Source organism: Sturnus vulgaris, chromosome 4 (assembly GCF_052056855.1).
Source record: "Sturnus vulgaris isolate bStuVul1 chromosome 4, bStuVul1.hap1, whole genome shotgun sequence".
In the NCBI taxonomy this organism is placed as follows: Eukaryota; Metazoa; Chordata; class Aves; order Passeriformes; family Sturnidae; genus Sturnus; species Sturnus vulgaris.
The window spans coordinates 60703103-60729154 of NC_142246.1; the positions used below are offsets into that span (position 1 = coordinate 60703103).

At 40.4% G+C, this 26052-nt stretch overlaps 1 protein-coding gene across 5 annotated transcripts in view; it reads right to left on the reverse strand.

Annotated features, from left to right (window-relative positions):
• The window catches only part of ZNF827 (zinc finger protein 827), a 99119-nt gene that overhangs the window by 19957 nt on the left and 53110 nt on the right, over positions 1 to 26052 (reverse strand). For all 5 annotated transcript variants that reach the window (XR_015803347.1, XR_015803348.1, XM_088164079.1 and 2 more), the window contains exons 6-8: positions 17541 to 17789; positions 16758 to 16815; positions 12166 to 12269 (exon numbers count right to left, since the gene is read on the reverse strand). Coding sequence is in view for 3 of the 5 variants with exons in the window: in XM_088164079.1 (XP_088020205.1) it covers positions 12166 to 12269; positions 16758 to 16815; positions 17541 to 17789 (411 nt within the window). In the remaining 2 variants the exon portion in view is untranslated. The remainder of the gene's footprint in view (positions 1 to 12165; positions 12270 to 16757; positions 16816 to 17540; positions 17790 to 26052) is intronic.

Genomic DNA, 26052 nt, shown 5'->3' on the forward strand with positions numbered 1-26052 from the left:
CTTTAAAACACAAAGCCACTCCCACCTTCTACCTTTGCATCAAATCACACCTGTTTTCATTTCTCTTTTACAACAGAAGACTTCTGAGCAAACCATGAGATATCTTGTGATAACCTTCATCTGCATTACAAAGCTCTGGGATTTGCTTTTATTCTCTGCATTGAACTCAAGAAACAGCCAAGAAAAGAGGAGAAAATCCAGTAAATTCTATGCAAGGTGGCTGAAGTTGCAGATTTTTAAGGAACCCTAAAGCTACAATAATGTTGCAATCATTACTTGAAAGCTACTTTTACAACATGTACATCATGGCATGAATTTGAGGATAATGCTGGGCAGCAGCTTCTATTTCCCCCAGCTTGTATTACTACTGCCTTGCTTTGGCACAAAGCATAAACAGGACTGTCTTGTGGCAACTTGCATCCCTTACACAACAAGGAAGAATAGAACAATGTAATATTCACAACAGATGCAAAATCAGGCCCTCCCCCAAGCTGTGAATTTGCTGGCTGAGAAGCAGCAGTCCTGGAAGAGTCCCTTTCTCTCACTGCAGGGCTCCAAGAGCTCTTCCATTGCTCACAGTTATCACAGGGAACATCAGCTGGGTTTCGTGCCTGCAGATGAAGTAATACAATATGGCCCAAAGGAAAAATGGCTCTTTTTTTTTTTTTTCACTGAAGGTGCTGAGACATTTCAAGAAAGGCAAAGGAAGCACCAACAAATCTGCTCCCCAAAAAGTGCTTTTCAAAGCTTTACCTGATCATTGTTGCCCAAGAACAGCTAAGCCTTTAAGTAGTAAAGGCTCTATCACCATTACTACTTTTCTTTCTTGTTTAGAAATAACAGCTGAAGTCAAATCCTGCATCTATTGTCAGAGAAAAACCTGGTAAAGTGCTCTCTTATCTTTGCATAATATATTTAATTTAATTTCCTTCCAAAAAATATCTTCATGACAACAGTTAGATGTGCCATAATAAACTTACATAACTTTCCTCTAACTCACTCCCAAGCAGGTGGCCCTCACATCTATGTCAAGCACTACACTGCTTGTAACACTTACTTTGGCTGCTACAGCACTGAATTCCTATGAACTTATCAAAGTATAATTTGCTCCTGTTGTTATTTTTAAACCAAAGTTAATTCACTTCCATAATGTCAACAGGTTTCTACCTTTTTAACTTTTTTCCCTACAATTCTGCTTAAGACACTTCCAAGAAACACTTCCAAAAATCACTCGAACATTTGTGCACATTAGGACCATTATGGGGCATACAAATTTTCCTTTTTTGCTTTTGTTTTTATCAATGTAACAACTTCTGCTTGCAAGTCCACGGGAAATACAGGTTGTTCTTTTCTAAAGAGAAGAAAACAAACACACCTAGGGCATTTTGCAGAGGCTAACACTAGTAGTTCCCCATCCAGCATTCATGTCCAAATAAAGATAAATTGGACATTAGATTATAGTTTTTCTTTTCAGCTTTCTGCCTCTTTTTGGGTGAAGCAAAATCTTCTGTACTTGGAAGAAGCTGGTGACCAGAAACCTCAGTGGGGGAATACAAAATAAAGCACCAAATGCTGGATGAGTTCCTGAGCTGAGTGAATTAACACAAAATAATCAACATTGGATGAAAAAGCAACTACAAACATTTGGCCAGAGCTACCTTTCCCAAGGTGCTTGTGATTGCTCCTGTGAAAGAAAACGTTTTTGCTGCTTTTATTGCAGATTCTCCAAGTGATAAAGACTGAATCTGCCATTTCCTTGAGGCCTTTAACTCACTCATTTAAAGATATTAATGTCTCTCCTTGCTCTCTCTCCTATCACCACCACAAGCATCTACCTGTAAACCATCCCTCCTTCTGCATAAATCTCCCATCTGCCTTCTGCTTTTGCAAGGCACCAGTGAGCACCACAATTACCCCAAACTCAAGTAAAACACACAGCAACAAATCAGGACAAATTTGTACTCAGACTGAAATCAGGCTGCAGAAGAAAAAAACCCCCCAGCTTCTCTTCAGCTTTGCTTAGATTATTTTTAAACAATACTCTTTATGTCTATCTATCCATCTGTCCAAACAGCTGATGAATTTTACATTTAAATTACTCTTAGGCAGACAAATGCTATGGAAGACAAACTTGTACCAGGTAAGATAGGTGAGAATTGAAGAGTCTCAAGGTAACTCTAAAAAGAAGTGTCAGGAATGATGTGTTCCAATTCCTTTTGCAGAGCTAGAAAAGTAATTTTAAGACCTCTTTTTCTATTTCATGCTGAGCTGGTATTTGGAAAAGTTTCATCTTTGGGAAACAATGTGACTCAGTGCTGATGCTTACGTTTACAAAAGATTCTGATATGAGGAAAGACAAAAGAGAATATGAAACCAGAGATAGGTTTGAACGAGATGCAGATTTTAAAGCACAGCATGCTGAGTATCTGTAAGCCAAATGCCTCATCTATCCAATCTCTTTCAGCAGGCTGTTCAATCACCACTGTAGCTTTGTTACTGAATTTATATCCCAGAATTAGAGCTGGAAGGGACCCCAGGAGGCCAGCTTGTCTCTCCCTCACCCACAGGCACATCAGTCACGCACCAAACTTACCATGAGTCCCAACAGGTGCTTTTCTTACTCTTTCTTTTTGAAAAACCCTCCTGTGACAGCGGCTCCAGAGGCTCCTTTGACAGTTGTGCCAGTGCAAAAAGACTCCACTGCTAGAAAATTTCACTTGGTGTTTAGCTCCACATCCCCCACTGCTAGAAAGTTTCACTTGGGGTTTAGCTGCAATCTCCTCTGCTGTCATTTAAGCCTGTTATTCCTTATTTGACTCATATGAACACAGGCAAGGCTTATTATTTTCCTCTCAAAGCTGTCATTTTACATATCTGAATGCCATTATCTTATCTCTCCTCTTTTCTTCTCCAGACTAAACAAACTGGTAAAATTCTTCAACCTTCATGCACAGCTCATGTGTTTTAAGCCTCTGACCACTGTTGTCTCCTCCACATTGTTCTTGGATTACAGAGCCCAAAACTGAACTCAGGGCTCCAGCTGCAGAGCAGAACTACCACGTGCCCTACAGACAACATTCCCAACACCTGAGCCAGATGTTTGTCCTTTCTGCAATGCCAGCTCTAAACACAGTGTCTGACCAACACTAATCCGGATCCCTGCCTGGGCATTCTTCCCTCCCCTTTCTTCATGGCACTCACCATTCCCCCAGGCACAGAACTTTGATCTCATTGCACTGGCTGCTATTTTTCACAGTTTCTTCAGTTCCTCAAGGTAAGTCTGAACTCTAGTTCTGTCCTCTGAAATGCTTATAGCACCTCCTTGCAAGGTGTGCCCCAGGCATTTAATAAACACCCTTTCTCCTCCATCATCCACAACGTTAATAAAATGAATGAATGCCAGAGCAAGCACAGCCTCTTGCAGACCTCACCTGGTCCCTGGGCTTTGACAGCTACATTTCACCATTAATTAGAGCTGCACCTACCCTGGGTTTCCCTGCTCACTACGGGCATTTTGTGGGAAGCTTCACTCAAGCCCAGAGGTCATTAACTATTGATAGGCTTTTTTCCATATGTATCTCCAAGCTGGTTCCAGCTGTCCAGGCTTTACTTTGCTGTTTTCCCTTCTTCCTTTCCCAAAACCAGTTCTACAACTTTGTGTCATTCTCCTCCAAGCTGTCTTCTATCACCTGCATCAAAAGACAGCTCCCAAGACCTTGCTGGGCAGCCATGTGTTCCAAATTCACTTGCCAGAATAATGTATGGTAGATAAAGTCCCACATTTCTCACTAAGTACTTCCAATGATTGTAGCTGCTCAAAAAATCGTTCTCAAATTTGACCTCCACTGCTATAATCTGGTTAAGAATATTTATGGCAACAATGATTTTACTTTTTCAAAAATCACTTGCTGTTGAGTAAATATTACTCAGCAAACTTATTATGGTAAGTTAAATAATAAGAGTTTCCAAAATAGTAAGAGATGTCAATGAGTATTTTTGCCTGTATGAGAACACTGCATGGTATTGGAAAATAAAATTTACCCTGTATAAAGGCAGCCCACAGTAAAACAAGAAACACAAGTTTTCAGATAGATGTCAAGTAACTTTCAAGACAGCCATTAGTCATGGACCTGAACTCTTTCTGCTTGTTTTAATTAACACCTTTCACCTTGAAGGTCCTGTAAACAATTGGCAAAATAATCAGTGCAGTGACTTCCCAGGGAAAAGAAGTGAAATCTATGTGGTCACATCAATTTGTGCCAAGTCCTGCTATTTAGCCTGTATTGAGAGGCTGGCCAATTCACCAGGAGTTTCATGGGATGCTCAGAAGGATACGATCACATTCCCTGCCCAGTAAAAACTGATGGTTAAGAAAAACTAAGACATGTACAATGATGCACGTGCTGCACATTTCACTTGTCCTGCTTTAGCCAGAGAACACACCTTACAAATGCTTGAGCAAGAGGCCATTTGCTGATTTGAAATGGTTTGTTCTGCATAATAAATGGTATTTTCAGCTCTGAAAGGGACTCTGCTACTTATGAAAACTGTGTGGCTGCTCAGGACACAGCCTCTATTTCTGCACCACAAGTGCAGAAGATGTAAACCTGCTTGGGAGCACATCCAGAAAACTCTGTAGTCAGTCGAGGCCACCTTGGTTACAATCCCATGGAATGAACCAGAAAGGTTCACTCCTGTGCTCGATGGACGGCTGGGTGCAAAGTGGTTGTCAAGGCAGCTGAGTGCACAGGGAGAGAAGGCTGCACGCAGGCAGACGGTCATGGGAATCTGAAGACAGGATGCAGTAGATGGAAAACGTGCCAGAGCCACTATCAGGCAGTTTAGCACTGAATTATGTTGAACAAATTCTGCAAAATCTGTCTTGCTTTGGAGAACTATGCTAAGTACAGCCCACTTCTACAGCAGTTCAACTATCTCACTTTCCTAGAATGAGTTTCCACAAGTTGCCAGCTATCTGTGTCCTGCTATCAGACTGCAGAGAGCCACCTCAGTGGCTGGCAGTCCCAGGCCTTCCAGAGAGCTCACACCAGTCACTTGTACCCACAAGACACTCTCTTTGTGGGAAAAATTACCATGTTGGAGAGAAGAACTCAAATCAGTTACTAAAATCCATCAGCCATTCTGTCACAAGAAAAGCTTTTCTACCATCTATGAAGCTGTCACACAGGTTGGATTTGTCAGAGGGACATCCCTCCAGTATCCTCTCTCATGCACCTGCATGGATTTTTACACAGCCATACACATTTACACCCATGTGTACACATACATACAAACAAAGAAGAGTATTTGGTTGAATCTTACTCCCAGACAAGTACCAGAAGAAAAATAAAATTAAAAGGGTGCTTTTGAGGTCTGAGAGAGGCAGACTTTGCACAGCTTAGGGAGTACCTACAGTTTTGCCCTGCACATGACTGTGTGGCATCTGCTTCCAGCCCCACTTTCCTCAAGCACATTTCACAGAAATCCTAAGACAGAAATGAACAGCAGGACCAAGTGCCTGATGGAACATGCCTTCCTGGTAGTGAATTAAGTGCCACTCTCACTTTTCCACCCTGACAGGAAGCCAACAGGGGTCAGGGACTCTCATCAGCAGGAAACTGAAGGGGGTATCCAATGTCTTGGATAGGCAGAGCTCATAATTCAGAGCAAAACTGAAAGCAGATAAAAATGATCATAAGCACTAATAATGGGATAAAGCAAGGGGGGGAAAAGCACTACATAAGTCAATTCACATGCACATGCACTCCCTCTCTGCAATTACACTGGCAATAAAAATTGCTGTTCCGTCACAGGGACGGAAACAGCTGCCAGGGTCTTGAAATATTCTTTTAGGCTTTCAAAAAAGTCTGAAGTCCAGCAAGCATGATTAAGGGAATGGAGCAGCTGTCATACAAGGAGAGCCTGAGAGAACTAGGACTGCTCAGCTTGGAAAAAAGGTGACTTTCCAACCTGCATAAATACCTGATAGGGGCAAATAAGATGAAGTCAGGTTCTTCTAAGTGATTACAGTGGAGAAAAGGCAGGGGCACAAATTAAAACACAGGAAAATCCATTTAAACATAAGAAAACAATTTTTCTTATGGTAATCAAGGACAAACATTGGCACAGTTGGTTCAGAGACTGCCCAGAGTCTCCATTCCTGGACATATTCAGAACCTGATTGGACATAGCCTTGAGCAGTAAGATGACTCTGCTCTGAGGAAGGGACTGGAACTAGACTTCATATCTCAGCCATTCTGTGATTCTCTCAAAAGTAATAATCCACAGGTTCTGCTGTCCTGAATGAATTCAGAATCGATTGCTTGTAATCATGCTCTTAAGCCCTGGCTTTCATTTACAATTTCTAACATTTGAACATTTTAAGAAAGCCTTCCTACATTAAATAGGATTACCCACAATGTGGAGTTAGAGGCTTTTTGGCAGATGTAAGCAAACAACTGTAAGAAGGTGTGAATCATTCTAATTAACTCCATGGGTACATAGCAGGGAAGCTACACGAGGGCAATTTAAATGCCAGCATTTCACTGCTGGTCACTTCAATGAAAATTCACAGGGTTTGTGTGTTTCATAGTTCCCTAAGGCCTAAGGGTATTTTCCAGGGTGACAGAAATGGCAGTGATCCCACACACACAAATCAAACCCTCAAGGTGTCCATTTCTCAGTGTGCTTACAGTGGTCTCATGGTGATGACCCAAAATTCAGAGCAGGTTGCTGTAGAAGATTGCAGAAGTTTATTTTGCTGCAGAGCACAGGAAACCAGAACAGAGCACAAATACTGCCAGAAAATAGTGGATATGAGCACCTCTGGTGGACAGACCAAAAGAACTCTTGCTATCTACTTTCTAGATGCCTGGAGTCACGGAAAATTACAACATCAAGAGCTATACTGACCTAAAAGCATCTGCAAAAAGGAATTAGGCAGGAAGATACATGCAAATTCACACTAAAGAATGTAATATCTGCACAACACCACCACACAAATATGATTATTTGTCATATTCAAGCTAAAATTCTAAACCCGCAGGAGGTATTTTCCAGCTACAGTAACAGAGAAAAATAAACAAGATTAAGTGTGCTCATGGGCATGCCAGTCTCACACAAATGCTGAAATTTCACACGGTTGAAGGATACAGCCTCCCTTCACTCTGCTCACATCCCAACATTCCCAAAAACTATTAGTAAAAAAAAGGAGATTAGTTCATTACTTCCCTGATGTGGCCACACAGGTGTTGGTACTGCTGGGAGCAGAATGTGCAAAGATGAGGCCCTGGGAGCAGGCAGGTTTTCACCTTTTAATATTATTGAAGTTACCGTGGAATTACTGCTCTAGAGAAAATGACAGTGTGAGTATGAACAGTAACAGGAGAAACCTGTTTGCAGAATAGTCCTGGAGCTCCATACTAGAATCTTTGTTACATATATTACCTTAGCTCAATAAACATAAAAATGGGCTGATCCCAATCATTACATCATCAATAAAAGAACAACTGACACTGCCAAAATGCAAAATTTTTGCACTACGTTTCCAAATTTCTACTGAACTAAGCACCGTGCTACTGATTCTGGACAATCCTGAAGAGGAAGCACAGCCTTTCTTTAGTCTTACAGGTCAGTGCAAAGTGTGGACACACATGGCAGAGGAGGCTCTGATGCATTTCAAAACAGTACTGGAGCACAGAAGCTTTACTGGCTTTATTTCACTGAAACAAACCAACAACCAGTAAATTAAACTGTGGCAAAATTTAAAAAGAGAGGGCTGTTCCTGGACTACAACTCCTTAAGACCTACATCCTCCAGTTCCAAAAGTTTATTTTAGCCATGTAAAATTAATTTACCACCATCAAAATTACAGTGCAGCAAGAAGTACTAAATTCTCACAAGAAGATGAATTTAAAAAAAAAATTAATCTACTACAGATGGGATTGTTTCAATATTTGGCACTTTCAATGCAGATGAAGGAGAATACCAGGTCCTTGGTAAACAGGAGAGAAAATAATGAAATATTATTATACTACACACAGATAGATATACATGGAGAAAAGAACCCCAAAAAGCCATGGCTGAGGTTTTCACCAATATTAATGAACCATCCAGAAAAGGAATAGTGAGTATCACTCATCTGGCTTCCATGAAGGCAGGTTTGATTTACAGAACGAGTCAATGAGATGGTGGAAAACTATTAAAGTACATTAAAGACTGACTTAGGGTCAGGAACAGCAGCATAAGATCAAGTTTTTAATTTATCCAGTGATCTGAACTGAACTATATAGTCTGACATAAAATTATTCTGTCAAAAGAAGAATCTTATAAAACAGAAGATGAAAATGTCCTTTTTTAAAGTGACTGTTTGAAATAAAAATTTTAATTTCTTCTCCCTACCTTCTGCTAGATTAAAAGAGGGCACATTCTTATAGGGAGCAGCTGAAATTATTGAATTGGTTTGGATATGACTTTGTATTAGATATTACTTTGATACTATGGTAATTTTTGCGCAAAGTGTGTTTGGTTTATGTAGATAGCAAAACTACCTTATTTCCATTTTTGAGTAAAAATAAAGTTATTTTGGACAGTAAGACTAATACAGAAAAGTGCAATATAATATAGTTATTAACATAGAAAATACCTTAAAAACTGAGAGAAGCAATTTCCCAAATCTAATCAGTAAATTTGAACTATATACACCCTAGGAAACTTTGTCTCCTCAGAGTATTAGGAATTCACCATAGATTATCTGGGAGATACCATGACTTCTGTGGGTCTGATGAGTCCCTTTCTGACAGCTGTTGGAGAGTTCATTGTTATTTCCTTGGATACCTGAAATACAATCAATTCTCCTGCCTGTGACACTGCTGCTGATTAGGAATACCCCACCCTTTTTTCAGGTCAAGTATCATTATTTATTTAGGATTTCTTTTCCTCTCCACTAAATGCCCTGATCTGTGCATTGTGTTCAAACATCTTTTAATATTCTTTCCTAATCATTTCATGCTCCTTGGGGGATCTTATCTACTCAATGCCCTACAAAGAAAGCTCTGCCACTTAAATATACGAATTTGCAATTTTCTTATAAACTGACAATAAAGTGAAGTGGTTTGCGCTGAGGGGGCCACTAAGCTTAAGTCTCAAGGACTGAACTTTGGACCCAATGTACTTAAAAATCCTCTTTAATAGTTTCAACACACACACACACAAAAACCCTCAAACAAACCAGAACTGCATTAATGAAAGCAATAGCCATATGCAGAAATTTCAGAGTACTGAAGAAATAATCTCGAGAGCTAGAATAACAAGTGAAACAATTCAAATTACAAGGTCAGATGCCTAAGAGTGTAGGAACAAGAATTTCTGCTGCATGCTGAAATCATCAGCTGAAATTATAAAGGAAAAGAAAAACACATTACTATTTGACCAGCAAGAGAGACACCAGCATGTTCTAGTTACAAAGGCTGTGGTTAATCAGGAGAGGCATTTCCAATATGCACTCAGAAGATTGCAGGCTGCTGAAAAAGTCAGGGGTAAAACCTCCTGTGAAAGAGCACATACAGCTCTGACTACTTGTATTTGCAGAAATTAATGCCCCTAAACAGAGGCAGAAATGGGATAGGAAATGGAAACACTATCATGCTAAAAGAGACTAAAAAGATACTGGCTGGCTCACTCTCCCAAAATCAAGGCAGGATTAGAGGAATATAATATGGCACATCAGATGGTGAACATTACAAGGAAGAATTATCAAAGTTGAAGGACAGCACTGGTGCAATAACAAAAGTAGAACTTGCTGTGAACAAATTCAAGCTGGAAAGAGAGTGGTCCCAATTCTTCAAAGGGATGAGCTTCTGAAACAGCATCCTCATAAAAATAATAAGGATGATGGGTTTTAAGATGGAGCTTAGTAATGAATAAGATTGCATAATGTTACCTAGTACAGAAAAGAACTGAATTTGACACATGAAATATCCTATGTTCCCGTCACTTTTCCCAATTCCTCTGCAGCTAGGGTGCCAAAAAGTCTGCAGACAGAAAGCTGGCATGAATCTGGGGATGCAGCCACACATTTTGGTGCTCACTTGAGAAGAGGCGCACATGGGGTTCCACCAGGGCACTGGACTGGGAATTTCCCATCATTTTCTTATGCTGCACTTTTCTAGTACTTACTGTTCTGTTTCAGGGATGGAGTAACCCCAAAACAAATCTCAAGTGAAAGCATTTTTATGTAGGAGACCACATACACACTTCCACAATATTTTCTATAACACTTTCTGTAGGTCTTTCACAATGTTTTTTTTTCTGTTCTTTAATGCTGCTCTTTGAAGGGATAAAATGTTTTCAGAGCTATCCATTGTACTACATAGACTATTTCTTCTTGCAAGGCTGAAATGAACAGGAATTTTACCTGTGGGTATTCTGCTGCTCTTTTACATGAATATAGCATTTGTTATCAATAACAAATTTAAAATCACACTTTTGGTGCTAACTGTGAAGTTGCTCTTCAGGCCCAATAATCTGTTGTGAAGCTGAGAAAAAACAACATATTTGGAATTATAAGAGTTGTTCCAAAAATAAAAACATAGCAGAAACTGGCATTTTAAAATTTTCAGCACACTTGCTACTATTACATATCAGAGTCTTATAACCACAGAGCAATATGTATTATAATACACAGACCTATCAAGGCTCCACGAAACAGATTATGGAGCAGCACAAACATATAAAAAGCCAGTTCCTCAGAAGTCAATTTAACACTCTGGGATGACCTAACCAACAAGACACTTTACATCTTTTAAGCAGAAGATCAAATATGTCACCAAAATCCACCCATGCTTCTAGTGGCCTCACTGAAAGTGAAGTCTTAGAGAGAATTAAAATTCTTCTGCATTTATCTTGGTATGATGTAAGAGCCTTGCTGCTAGAGGCCATGTCCTCTGAGGTATTGAGCCCTGCCTGAGGAGTCTGTGAATTCTCATCTTTCATCTGGGCATATGAATATTCCATGTTATACCAAGGTCAAAAGCCAGGGTTGAAAGTGCTAACCTGGTTTACATTTTAATACTTTAAAGCACCACACCTGATCTGGTTGTCCTGACTCAGAGGTACAGAATCCACTGCTTCCTTGCACAAGCGTGTCTGTGCACAGCCTAGAGACCCTTGTCCTTATCCTACAATTTTTTCCTTCTTGCTATGCATATTTACCCTTATACAGCATCTAGCTCTCACCCTCATCTGCCACTTCACAAGCTGTCAAATGACTATTCAAGCATTAAAAAAAATGAAGGGTCTGTTAAGTTGTAAATTAAATGACAGTCTATAGCCGAAAATTAGCAGTAACGTGCCCAAAAGTTTATTGATTGCTAAGAAAAGGTGAATAACCCCCCCTATAGCTGACTCTGTAATTACTGACCTTTAGAACCCCAGAGCTATTAATTTAAGAACAGATAGCAGTGAACTAGCAAACGAGTTATTTTGTGGCAGGACAGCGAAGGCACATATCAAGTTTTTGCATGTGTTCAGTGCGACCTTGAATAGTATTATTACATGCCCATATTTTCCATTTTCATGCAGAATATAACCCAAGCTATATCTGGACATAAGATGCCTGTCAGCTAGTTCAGAAAATGAGTGGGAAGGCACCCACAGACACTGTGGCCTTTCAGTGCATTTGAAGAACTCCACATCCTTCCAGAAAGGTTCTAAATTACTGTTAAAGACAGGAAAATTGTATTGCCAAGCTCAGCCACCCCGGTACATGTCCTGCAAACATTTTGTCTGCACTCCAGAAATGGAGATAGAAATGGCCAGGAACAGGAAAATAGCAGGCAGTAATTCAGCATCAGTACAGTGGCAGACAAACACACACACAAAAATCCCCCTCACTTCTCTTGATATTGCTAAATTTAATCTGCTGTAGACTATTGCACAATTCATAGAAACAGCAGCCTAAAGACTATTAACACAAATGCTCCAACAATATTTATCTTCTCTCTTATTCTTCTAAATAATAAGCACTTACTATAATGGAGAAATAGCTGCCTTTTGACAAAGCAAACCATATTTTAAAAGCATTGGTCAGGTGGTAGAGTTGACAGTAAGAAAATTTTAGAAATTTAAATTGTTAACTGGAAGTAATGAAAGAAAAAGATATCTGACCTGGTGCAGACGTCCTTCCATGAAGAGTAGTTTCATTGGGCAGGAGATCTTTTGAGTTGGAAGTGAATGGTGATTGTCTAAATGTGTCTTCAGAAAAGAAAGGGCTACAGGAAAAAACGAGATGCCTTTTTAAAAAGAAAACAGCAGTTAACAGAAGAAGTAGCAAATATGAATTTTGACCTCAACATCTTAATATTGTAAGAAATACCATCTCGTTAAAAAACTGTTTCACTTACAGAATTCATGCTGAAAAATAGGCAGACCACAAGGCAGCATGCTTTGGTAAAACTGCATTTCAGAGTGAAAAACTGAAGATCACACAAAAGGCTTATAGCTACATTTCAACATCTCACATTTGCTATATCACAATACAATACAGATCATTTAAATTAACACTTCAAGAATTTGCATTCCATTGTCATATCTGGAGAGGGCAATCAGGAAAGGAAAAAAATATTATTTAATAATCTGAAGCATACAGTAGTTATCTTTAAAACAGAACTTTTCAAATATTAGGTTAAGATGCTGAATAGTTCTATTCTGACATGGCCTTCCATGAATGAAACTGCCTCCATGAATTTCATTTTTTAAAGCAAGAAGCAATTCCTAAACTGAATGGGTGCATCCCAAAGAGTATAAAGCACAAAAATTACCAGCTACACGATTCCAAAAACAATATTCTGCTTTAGTTTTAATTAACAGGCAGAAAAAAAAGTTAATTTCAACAATGAAATGGCATCTTTGTCAAAGTATTTGTTTTCTGCTCAATTAAAGATCATAACAGAAACAATAATTCCTTGTCTGCAGTACCGACAGACATCAGCAAGAGGTAAATAAAAAGATTCAGAATGGAAAACTACAATCTTTCTTGGAAAAATGCTTTCTAAGAGAATGTATTCCACCTGCATGCAAACTATCAGTTTCTTCTAAGCAAAGTGAGAATCACTTTAAATCTGATCTCTCCCAGACTGAGAATCCTTTACAGTCTGGTGTGTAGTGGGTGTTTCAAAGGTGCAGGAAAGGAGGCCAGACCATTTCTGCAGCCTTTTCTTACCCAGGAATAAAATCCAAGAATCTTTTCAGGATAAAGGACCTTCTATGAGGTCTTACAAGGTGTTGCACAGTGGGTAGTCCAGACTCAAAGTACGTGCCAGCTGCACCAAGCTGACCTCACCAGTCCAGATATCCAAAGTTTTTGTCCAAAAGGCATCACTTGCCTGTGTTTTCCCTCATGCACTTTTTCTGCAGAGAGTGAACAAGGTGTCTCCACCAAGTCACTTGTATTCTTAGATCTCTTCTGCCTCAGGGAAACTTGTTGATAGCTAGTTGACTTGATTGTGAAACACTTTTGGCAACCACGTTGTTTTACTTTCCTATTAAGTTTTTTGGACATTATTTATTTTGTGCTGTTCCATATGTGACAGTTAATGGGATATTTTGGTATTTCTGCAAAAGTTTGAACACATCCATAAGCAGTCAACATTAGGCTGTGCTGAAGTGGAAGGCATGAAGTTGCCCCAAACCTGAACAGTTTGGTGAATGCCAATAGCTGAACAATGCAGGATACTCCAAAAAACAAGTGACCAGGAGAAACCAAAACAGCTCCAACACACATGTGCAAAACTTAACTTCTTCCAAGACTCACACTCCCACTCAGGGGTGACATAATACCAAACAGACTGACACTGTATAAAAATACACCATGATTTATTGCAACATTCCTCTCACTGGTTTAATAACGATTTGAAAGAAAAACAGCAATAAAACATGTTTTATTATTATTGTAACTCTTCAAAATCTTGTAATCCGCTCAGGTTTCCATGTTAGCCTTGCTGCTTATGCCTTAGATTCACTTTCTGGGACACTGCTCACTGCTGGCTCTAAGCAAAATAGATGGTGCAGGGCTTATCTCTTTCAGGTTAGGCCACAGATGTGAGCAGGTGCTGTTGAAGGCCACATCGTGTCATATCCCAAGGATTTCCCTCTCCTCCATTGGCCTCTGGTGAATTACAGAACCATCCTTGGATAGCTCTTTTCTGCCTTCCTCTAGAATGGCAGCTGAGTCTCTTCAGTAGTGGCCCTATTACACTTCTATTTCAGCAGATATGTCCTCCAACTCCCAGTGCAAAGTATGGAGGGAGGAGCTCCTGCTTCATAGCAAGGAATTACACACATTGTCCTCAATCACTGGGCAAAGTCCTTTCTGACGAAGGTTAAGCTTTAGGGTATTTTTTTCCCCCTCTGGCTGCACTTTTCCAGTTTCATGGCTACACAGTTCTCTAGATGAAAGAAACTCATCTTGGCATCTTACGCTGGCGTACTCACTTCCGGATCACTCGCTTCTCCACTTTGTGTCTTCTCATCACAGATGGCAGGCTCTACCATCTCACTCAGCCACTGAACTATGAGGAATCCTTGCCAATTCTGGCTGCTTAAGCAAAGTCATATGGAAGTATATGCTGGCAAAGTCGAGGAATACTCACAGGAGGAACAGCAACAGATAGGTGACAGTTAGAAATGTTAATAAGGAATAAGAGAGCAAAAAGTGCCTGTGTACCCCATCTTGCTGGGGTTTGCTGATTTAAGCCTCACCAGTGACACAGCTAAATCTCTGTGCTTCCCAGCTACTCACAGGTGGACAATACTGACCTCACCTTGGCTCTCTGCAGCTGTCAGCACATTTCACACAGGAATTGTGATCCAAATGCCTTTCTGTCATTACTCCAGATGTGGGTTAGTGAGCCAAACTGCAACACCACATGTTTTCTTAATGCAGTCCAACTGCCTCTATCCTCCACTGGCTGCTCCATCATATTCTATTTTTGAGAAGGCGTCATATACCAGTAAAGACTTCCAGCTGTTTATTTGGTTTGGGGGGGATTGGTTTGTTTTTTTTTTTTTTTGGCAAGGTATTTCAAGTCAATCTGTTTGAACTTGCAGAATTTAGTAGACTGACTCACTTCCCCTCTTAAGAAGCTCTCCTTATGCATGTCTTCTGCTGATAAATAGGCAAGATAAGAAAAGCACCCGGAGAAACTGAACCAGGCACTCAGCATTTCATGCCCTGACGGGTAGCAGTCACTCTAAGGACATCTCAGTAAAGCTCAACACAAGTTTGACAACAGCCAACTGTGCTACCCTCTTAAAAGTTGGCAGCTAGAAGAAGGGCAAGTTATCTTTGAACTGTCCTCAACCTTTCCAATTGGAATTATCTTTGATAGATCCAAAAGTAGCTCTGGATTCTCACACCAGTCCTGCTGGTAACATCATGAGACACTGAAATCTATTTTCAACTATTTGTCAGCCCATCCCCACAGCACATCCTGGATGGTTAATGAGTAGTTGGACAATATGTGCATTTCTCTTTGTTTGTATCTCAGGTTTATGCTTTTTAAGTGGCACAGAAAGGCTGTGCAGGCTGCATATCCAACAAATTCCCACACTAGCAAATATGGGAAGCATTCATTGTAACCAGAAGCCAAAAGCTCAATTGAATTATCTTTCAACTTGTAACATCAAAAAGTCCCTAATGTACATTTACTGAGCTGGTCAGTTTATTAAAAACAAGTTATTTATTGCAGCTAAAATGAATGAATTGGATATAGGCCTAGAAATTTAAGTACAATGTATTTCAGAGATCTTTTCTTTGCAGCTGAAATGCTTTTCTATTCTGTCTGGGTAAGGTTGTTATAAGTTGGCACTGAGAACTTCTGTAAAGGGGTTGCAGAGGTAAGAAGCTCTTAACTCTTTGAATGAATTCTTCATCACTTCAGTGTGCTCAGTCTCCAACCCATCCACAACAATTAGGGAACTTTCAGGTAGGAAATAAATATATCCTTGCCAATTCCTGCCTACTCCTCCCACCCTACTAAGGGCTCCTAAGTCTTTACCAATTCCAGCTACCACTTATTGCATAAGAGCTTTAAATCTTCCCATAGAGACACCTCACCTTGCTGCTTGTGGATATGGAAACACCTTTTGGGCTTGTTCCCAGACACGGTACTGTAAAGTGCACATTTCTTTAACAGCACAGGCCACAATAGGATCATGTTTTTAAGTCCTGATTAATTTATTGTAATAATGTAACTGTAATCTTTAACACATGTTTTGTTAGCGTTGTCTTACAGTCTGACTTTTAAAAATTCATCTCTAGAATGTATTGAGATGACAGAAATACTAAACAGAAATTTTTCTAAAGAAATCTAGCTAGACAGAAGACAATCAAAATCACTTCTTACATTGGTCCATGTCTTAAAATCCATCTGTCAGCACGGTCTTCCCTCAAGCACTGCATATACCATGCAGTCTCAATTTTTGTTGAAAAAAAATAGAACAAATAATTCTTAAAATGATGTGTGAATACTTGATCAGAGGAGAACAGACAAAAGCCCTTTAGGCCTTTTTGACTTATGAACCCTAAGCAATCAGATCTATAGTTGTAGCTTTTCAGATATGGGTTCTATTACTCATGGAAATATCTTACATTTGTACTATCAGGTCACATTTGCAGGAGACAGGTTTGAGTTCACAGGGCAAAAGGAGGCAATGCTATTTACTGTGCAGCTTTGCAGATAACCATGGGCTGTACTCACCTGGCTGTAGTTCTGATGGTGTTATCTTTATTGTGGTTGTGCTCTTTGCTCACCTTTTCTGCAGAGGGACACACATGAGTTTTGTGATTAGCATATGTCATATGTTCTCTATCAGATTTTATTCAGCAGAACTATTTTAATGCTTTTGGCTAACAGCATAACTCAGGGTAATTTAGGGTAAATGGTTCCAGCATGATTAGAGAATGGGCATGACTTTTTTTAAATTAACACCCGACAAGTTTTTTCAGCTCCACACGTGAGTGTTAGAGCCCCATGCAGAGTGTGCAATGCAAGTGTTCACTGAACACAGTGCTGGTCCCACTGCCTTTGTGTGATGCAGGAGGTTCACCTTCTTTGCCAAGGGAAGTGGGCAGTGGCAGCCCCAGGAGTGCTGCATCCTGCAGCCACTGGCCACTTAGGCCAGGAACTGCCATCTGCAGATTTCCCTCTACAGGGATCAAAGTAGTCATCACAAATTATTTAATTAGCTTTCAAATATAGAGGAGCTGAACTCTGGCTTTTCCAACTCAGTTGAAATACTGTGAGCCTGACCTGGCTGCCACAATGCTTTAAAGCATATGCAAACTATGGAGGACATTTGGCAAGGCCTCTGCGTTTCAAGTGTGAGGGTAGGAAGGTTTTAACTCCTGTTAGTTTTCAGCACCGGTGATCTCACAGTTGCATAGAACTTTGGGGTTACACAAAAAAAAAAAAAAAAAAAAAAAAAAGGAAATCTCACTTTGTTCTTTAACTCCAGCTATTAAGCAGTTGCCCTGGATTTACCTGATAGCTGGAAGAGCAGCTCAGAGGCCATCTTCACCGATATGTCCTGGCTGAAGAGATTTCTCTCTGGGAGCACACGGCCTTCGGGCGCCTTCTGGATGCGCTCGCTGATGTCTCGCCCCAGTAAAGTGCTGTAGCCAACGTTTTGGCCGGGTTGGCTGGGTGACACCGAAGCCTGTGAGTCCTGGATGTCAACTTCCATTGGCTCTTCCTTTATCTTCACCGTCTGGGCCTCCTTGAAACTCTCGGCTGCAAATATGTATTAAAAAAAAATAAAAATAAACAACCGCCGTAATTATTTAATTAGGCTGTAATTTTTCAGAGTGCTCAAAGCAGAAATCACAATTACCGAGTTGTAATTTGCGTACTGCATCCCTGCAAATGGGAAGGGAAGCAAGCAGCTGACAGCCTCAGTATTCTTCTGGCTGTTATAAATAGAAGCAAGCTCTTGAAAATAATTTTGCAGGCTAGAAAGCAGAAAACAGTTGCATATTTGCAAATATGAGAGTTACATCACTTTCTATGAATACTGCATGTGTGATGACACACTTGTTAGTGAAGTTTTGTTTCTATTTATTAAATGAAGTTGCAGCTCCACATCAGCTCTCCTAAGGTGGGCACTGAAGGCCTCTCACAAACCCCAAATTACTCTGTATCAGCAGAAGCACCAGCACCGACAGCCGGCAGTACCCGTATGGGAGATGGGGCAGAGGAGGAAACCTCATCTTCTCCTCTTCCACTCTCTTTCACGGAAAATTCCAAACAACCATGTGAAGAACCTGTTTGTTACACCTGCACAGGCTTTGTAGATGAGAGGAGTACTCTGGGGCTCATGCTTTTCTCAAGGCTGACAGATACTCCCTCATAAATTACAAGGTCCATTCATCTTAATGAACAGTTTTCTTAAGTCCATACCCTCCCCTCCTTGCCTCCCTCTCCAGCAAACAAGGTCTAGCAAACAAAACCATAGTCTAGAAGCCAATTTCTAGTTCACTTTCTACACCTGGGATTCCTTGTTGCTGAATGCTTTGGTTTGGCTGCAAGGTAAGTGATAATTTTTTATTCAGAATAAAAGCCCTGAAATCTCAAAATCAAGGCTCCAAAGTAATTTGTTTACTACACCCCAAACACCTATACAGCCCTTTTGATTCAGACTTTCTGCTGTGAAAAGAGAAGTTGAAGACTTATAGAATTTATTCTCAATTTAGTTTCAGAGAAAGAGGATGATTTTTTTTTCCTTAATGGTTTTCCTTCAGAGCACTCCTGAAAGGGCATTGGTATCATGGCAGAACTCCCCAATGAGGTGTTGCTTCTGCTGGCTGGATGCTGACCAGAAATTCCAAAGACAGCATAAAAAAGGCAATATGCGTGGAGAACCAAGAACATAAATACATGCATGAACAGAATTAAATACCAGAAGGGACACCCAGGTAAGGAATAATTTCAACAAAATTTGTTTGCTCTGTTTTTCCCATCCTCTCTAAGTCACGTGTGAGTACATCAGCTTCACAGGTTTTATTCCAAGTGTGAAAGATTCAGGCTGTTCATTTTCAATTACCCAATATTACAATGGATCTCAGAGGCACCAAAACATGGTTTGGTTATCCCCAAAAGTGTTTCCAACTTCCTCAGCTGGTTGGTGTCATGCTGTTGCCTCAGCAAAGGATGGACAGAATCCTTTGATCAAGAAGGCATAAGCATTCTACCTAAAATTAAACTGGTATGTATCACCAAGTTCTTTTTCATTACCTTGGTTTTTGCCTCTCTCCACATTCCTGGAGTAGAGAAAAAGTGGCTTTACTTCCTACAGCTCTTAAAAAAAAATAATAAATTGAAGCCAGGACATAAAAGCCACTTGGATATACTCCAGGAACAATTTACATGAAGTGCTTTCAATCTTTTCTTATGACATTTCTTGACCTTTAAAAGATACATATAAACATTGATAAAAATCTTTACCATCTACTAACCACAGATACATCTCAGACTCCAGAAATTTTTATAGTGAGTTCTCAGTTGACGACTGGTTAGAAATATCATAAAGCCTTTTTTTTGTCCTGTTAAGATTTTTCTCTTTTTTAAAAATTTTGCTTAAAGCTTCCATTACTCTCTTAAATCACAGAACCTTGCATCTCTGTTTAAGCATAAAAATAGCATGCTGGACATTGAAAGTGAACAGAGAGCAGCAAAAGAACGCATCAGGTAACAGTGCCAATCAAAAGCTCAGGTAACTCCACAAACAAATGAGTTCTTCAGATGTCTGACAGACTGAGCTCTGCATCCAGCTGCCAAATTTAGGTGCAGAGTCAAGCTGACCTTTGCTGCCCTCTCTGCTTTTAAAATATTATTTCTATTTCTGTTGCTGCTCCACACAGTTTAATTCCCTGTCCTGCGAATGCTTTTGTATCAGACCAACTGATAGGACCCCAACTAAGGCAAGAGTCAAGCAATGCCAGTGACCTTCTCTCCCTCACCATCAGCGAGCACTGCAATTGCCCTAACTAAATCTACATATTTGATCATTTCCTTTGACCTTTATCTTCCCAGCTGCACTCTTTTGATCTGACAGAATGTCCCTGCCAAATATGAATTCTGTCATACTCTAAATCCCCAAAGCAAACACACAAAGACAAGACTGAAGGAGGGCTTCTGATAATTTTACAAGAGCTAATGAAAGGGAAACACAGTCAGTCTGTCCCACAAGCAGCAATCACAGGCATAAAACCGTGCTGTGCTAGATCTTGTGCTGGCAAAGATACTGTAATTAAGGTTATGCCCATACCTGTCTCACCATATAGGCAGTCAAACTCCAGCTTCTTGAGGATTATTTTCCCTTCTGTGCTGTTCATTGTGGAGTACAGTGATAGCCCTCATTTCTTTACATAGGTATCTCACATGGTTATAGTGCAGCTAAAGTTCTTCAAGTCAAATACAGGTACAAAAAAGGTTTCCTGCCTTAAATAACGAAATCATTTTATCTTTGACTTTTATAGCAGACCTAGTAGACAAGCTGGTTAAATAATCAGCAATGGATCAGAATATGAAGTTAGTATATCAGAGTCAGGTTTTTTCCAACAGGTCAGATTTCTACAATAGAACAGCAAAATCTGTGGGCTAAAAAGACTCAAATAGCTCAGAAGTATCCAGACCATGATCTCCAAAACAGAGTCTGCTATTCATCCAAGGCTAACCTGGGTGAGGCTCAGAATAACAGCACAGCAGTGCTGAGACACTTCATAGGGCAAAAGATGAACTAAATCACCCGACAGGTCTTTTTCTGCTATTAACTTTGTGATACAGAAACACCTTAACAAAATAAGAGAAAACTATTTTATACAGGGATGTACTTTATCAAGCCACAGAGATGCTGTTTCTTTACAGAGGAGAGTAACTTTTAATCATCTTATCTACAAAAGCCTTAATGAATGTCGTCCTAGGCACACTGAGACAATTTTCCACATCAGATATGAAAAACAGAGTACTGGACAGGCTTGTTCCAGGAGGAAGCAATATCTTCCACAGTTCTCAGGTTCTCTGGCATTCACAACTGCAAGGAATCACAAAGTAGTGATATCTGCTAAAAAAAACTCTTCAAACCTAGAACAGCAGAAATGTAGAACAATACTTGTGCTACCTAAAAGCCCAGGGCACAACATTTATCCCTGAAAGTCTGAGAGTGTCACCTCTATAAGGTGTAGCAGTAAGAGCACTTCTGAAATTCTCAGACACCATCACTCTACAGCCTAGAACAGAGGCCAGCAAGTTCTAGAAAGACTTTATTCAATCTCTCTGAGAGTTGGGACTATCACAATCCAGCTCCAATTGAGCACAAGTCAGCAAAGTGCCCTTGTAACTCCCAAGGCCAACCCTATTTTGGGCCCTATTATCAGATCTGCAGCCATCAGGCAGAGGGAGGAGATTCTTACCCTCTGTTCTGCACTTATGAGGCTGCATTTAGGGTATTGTGGCCTATCTGGGGCTCCCCCAGCACAGGACAGACACTGACATCTCCAGAACACGTTCAGTGCAAGGCAACCAAGGTTGTCAGAGGGCTGCTGCAAGACAGAAGAGGAGAACAGCTGTGAGAACTGGGTTGTTCAGCCTCAAGAAAACACTAAGGGGACACTTTATTGCTGTCAACAGCTCTCTAAGGAATAAAGGGAAGGTGTAGAGAAGCTAAAGTCAGACAGTGCACAGTGATCATTTGAGTCAACAGACAAGCTGGAACATGGGGAATTCTGTTTACGCATACAGGAAAAAGAACTCCCATGAGGATGGGGAAATACTGACACACATTGCTGAGAGAGGTTGGGTTCTCCATATCTGAACACATTCTAAACTTAATAAGACCCTCAGCAGCCTGCCTGGCTTGACCTGCTCTGGGCAAAGGTCTGGAATAGATGACCCTGGACCTCCATACAAAGTTATTTCATGGACCTCCAGCACTTGGTCAGCTGTAGGTTCATCTTGCAGAACTTTCAGAAGGAAGATGACACTTGTTTTAATGCAGCACTAGAAATTTCTTTTCATGTCCACTATGAACCTCCCAAACTGCAGCTGGCAGCTGTTACCCCTTCTTTTACCATCTGCCAGCAGGGACAAGAATTTAGATCCACCACCTTTCCAAGTTTCCTTCAAGTAGGTGCAGGCTGCCATTAGTTTGGCCTTTAGTTCCCCTGTGCCAGACTGAACAGGTTCAGTTCCCCCAAAGCACAAGGAAGCCATGACCTGATCAGAAGGTTGGAACACTTTTCCCTGTGGAGACAGGCTGAGAGAGCTGGGATTGTTGAGCCTGGAGAAGGGCAGGCTCCAGGGATACCTTACAGCAGCCTTTCCGTCCTTAAAGCAGGCTTACAGGAGAGGTAAGGACAGACTGTTTAGCCTGTTGTGATAGGATAAGGGGCAGTGGCTTTAACCCAAAAGAGGGTAGATTCAGACTATATATAAGGGAAGAAGTTTTTACAATATGAGTGTTGAAACATGGGGAACAGGTTGCCCAGAGAGGTGGTAAATGCAACATCCCTGGAACTATTCAAGGTCAGGTAGGACAGGGCTCTGAGCAACCTGATCTTGATGAAGATGTCCCTGCTTATTGCTGAGGGGTTGGACTGGATGACCTTTAAGGTCCCTTCCATCCCAGACCATTCTGTGATTCCATGCAGCACTCACATGCTCTGAAGGGGACACTGAACGTGCCGTACCCTTCCTAATGCTTTTCCTGTTATTTGAGATAAAAGTCAAAGGTAAAGGACAGATTTCATTAAAAACATAAGCCATGCAGTAAATATTCCTTTGGCTGACACAACAGCTGTCCAATAACCTTGCATTGCTAAAACCAAATGAATATTTGTTAAATCATTCCTGTTTCTTCCCACCACTTTATTTAAAACTTCAGCATGCGCCTAAAATTCTAAGTTGCTGATATTTGCTGAAATGCCCATCAGCTTTACAAATCAACTTTAGGAATCAACTTAAGAGAAGAAAGCCTTTCCCATATGTCTCATAAATTGGACTCATGTACCAGTCTCCACAATGAAGCAGACAGGGGTAACTAGTGGGCCAACTTGCACCAACTTCAAAAGCTTTCAGCAGGGAGAATCAGGCGTTTTGTTATGCTAATTGTTCTGATTTGCTAGAAATAAACATGCCCTAAAACAGCTTAAATAAAACCTCAGAGGTAGGGAACAGTTGGTGAGCCCTGAAGGTTCTGCTACAGAGACAGAACAAGGAACATCTGACGCTCTCTGGGGCACTGTGCTTGATACTTTTTTTTGCTAGCATTTTTTTCAAACTGCTGTTTTATATAAGACAATGTCAATGAATCAATGTAACAGGATCCTGCAGTTAAAAAAACCTCATGAAATGGCTCATATTTATTAAAGTGGAACCTCTGAACTCCCATGTTACAGAATTTTGCAACTACAAGCTGCTTCACAGAAATGTGATCCAAGGGAAAAAAATTGAGCAAATTAAAGCCGCAGACTAATTAGAGCTGTGATAGACATCTGCTGCCCCTTCCATTTAAGTGGTAGGATGATGGTGCTTACCTGCAAGACCTTACTTGAAGAACCTGGTTAAAATAAAAAACCAAAACCAGAAAAAGCCCCAACAAAACCCACTTGGCTAGTAGCAGGGTTTAATCTGGTAATGTGACTTGCCATGCTTTGCCATTTCTTTACTTCCCACAAAGAGTTAAATCTTATTTCAGATCATGCACTTCCCCTCTTGTGTTCTGGGCTCCTACAGAAGCCCCAAGGAACAAAAGACCTCCCTATATTTTCTCTTCTCTGCCTGTTATCAAGGCTTTCTAAGCAGGGATGAAAGCCTTGGCAGCTCTCCTGCAATCAATCCAGGTGCAGGGACTCTGTGAGGGATGTCCAAAGAGAGCAGCCTGACTCCACACAGGCACTTCCCAGAGCAGCTCACAATGTTACAGAAAAGAAATAAGCAGCAAGATTAGTTCTGACCTTTACCTTATACTAGAATTGTACTATCATTCTTTTCTCCTTGTTTAACACTTGTTAAATAGTTGTTCTAATCCATGTGATCTCAATTAAATGTATGATACAGTGTCAAAAAAATTAACTACAGGGCATGAAATACAAAATTATCATAAACCTTTTTAAGTGGATAAAGGCTTAATCAAAAAAAGCCAAAAAACCCATCACACCCCTCCCCTGTAATAACCAGTTGTTCCAAAAGAAGAACTATCATGTAATTAGGTGACAATAAATGGAGTTGATCAGGAATGCTTTTGGACTCAATTGTAGGCAGCATCTCACACTGTGTGCTGAGGTCATAAAGTAAGTCTGCACTAATTGCATGTGCTGATAACCCAAAATTAAGATACTTTGATGGTACTGGTGTATTACAAGAAAACACTGTGTGACCTGAGGATTAAAGAACAAAAACTCCAAAGGAACTAAATAGTACAGATGTCATGCACTTGCTTGGGCTAACAAGGAGATGTGCAATACATGGGGAATTGACTTACAGAAAAAAGAGAGGAGAAAAACAACCTGAGTTACATGCAAAATGCACACATTCAAAATATAGGATACAGCTGAAATAAAGGCAAATGTGATTCAGACAACATTTCTAGGAAAGACAAGGACATACTAATGTCCCTCAGTAAAACATTACTTAAAAAGTGCTAATAGGATAGATTTTATACTCCTCCACCTATACACTCATTTTTGGACAAGAAGCCAAAACACTGTATGCTTCTAAAAGCTAATGCATACCCTAAACATACCAGCAGCATGACTATTTCAGCAGAAAATGAGTTTTTCAGCTCTAACACTGGCATGTAAATGCAAATATTTATTTTTAATTTCAGTCTCCTCTGAAACCTACCTTTCAATTTACAAGACTAAGTGTATAAAATTGACCAGGAATCATTGAGGGCACCACTTAATTAAACATTCTGAGAAATAAATTAGTTTTTCTATGAAAGAGAACTGGTAAAAATGTAAAAAACAGGTGTATTTGAAACACATTACTCCCATTTCTTCTAACTGATTTTATGTAATATTTTATGGGAATTTAAAATCTTGCAGGGATGGCATCCTTCCAAACGGAGATGAGAGCAATTTGCCCCACTCCACTACCTCATCAAATCTGTTTGCTTACCACTGGATCTAGCCTCAGTCAAGACTTAGCAATGGACAGAATTCCCAGCTCACCTATGTGAACTCATACATATCATGGTGGTAATTTTATTTTCTTCTGTAAAACGGAGGTCGAAAATTTGCTCAAACTTTGCTGTTAACTTCTAAACACCATTTCTTTCAAAATTATTTATTCTGAAATAGCAGCTTGATTGTTAGGAAGTTCTATCCTGGCTGTTTGGGTGGAAGTGAGTTCTGCTCAGACATGCCCGAGACATGAGCCCTCTGAGCTTGGACAATCCTTTGGAACAGGTATGAGTAGGTATCAAGTCTATGAACTGTGGGGTAGAAGACCCGAATCCCAAGGGAACATGGGAGAGAAAGGACTGGTGTAAAAGGTCCAATTCCACCAAACTAATGTGTGGGGCCTGATCCCAAAACTCTGGTCATGTTGCTAGAAGCAAGTGTCTGAAGAGCCCTTCAGCTTGAGAGTCTTGTCTTGTAGAACTCAAACAGCTGTGTGTGATTTTCTCTCATTTCTTTCCATCTGCTTCAGCAATGGCAGCTAACAAATGTTCTGTTAATGCTCTACTACAGGAAGAGATGTTTATTCTTATAATTTTTCCTAGCTCTGGAGTAATTTCTGAGTGGCTGACAAAGGGCTGGTGATTTGGAGTAAATCTAACCTACAAGTATGCACCAGACCAAACCAGGCTCCAGAGCTGGACAGGCCTTCCACTGCCCTGTACAGCTAAGAGCTGGCAACATAGCACCTCTGATTGGGAAAAGAGACTTCCCTGTGAAAAATACAAACCAGTTCATCCTTCACATGGAAGGAGATATCAAAGTCTATGCCCAAATCCCACGTGGCTCCTGCCCATAAGGCTGAAGTACTCTTGCTC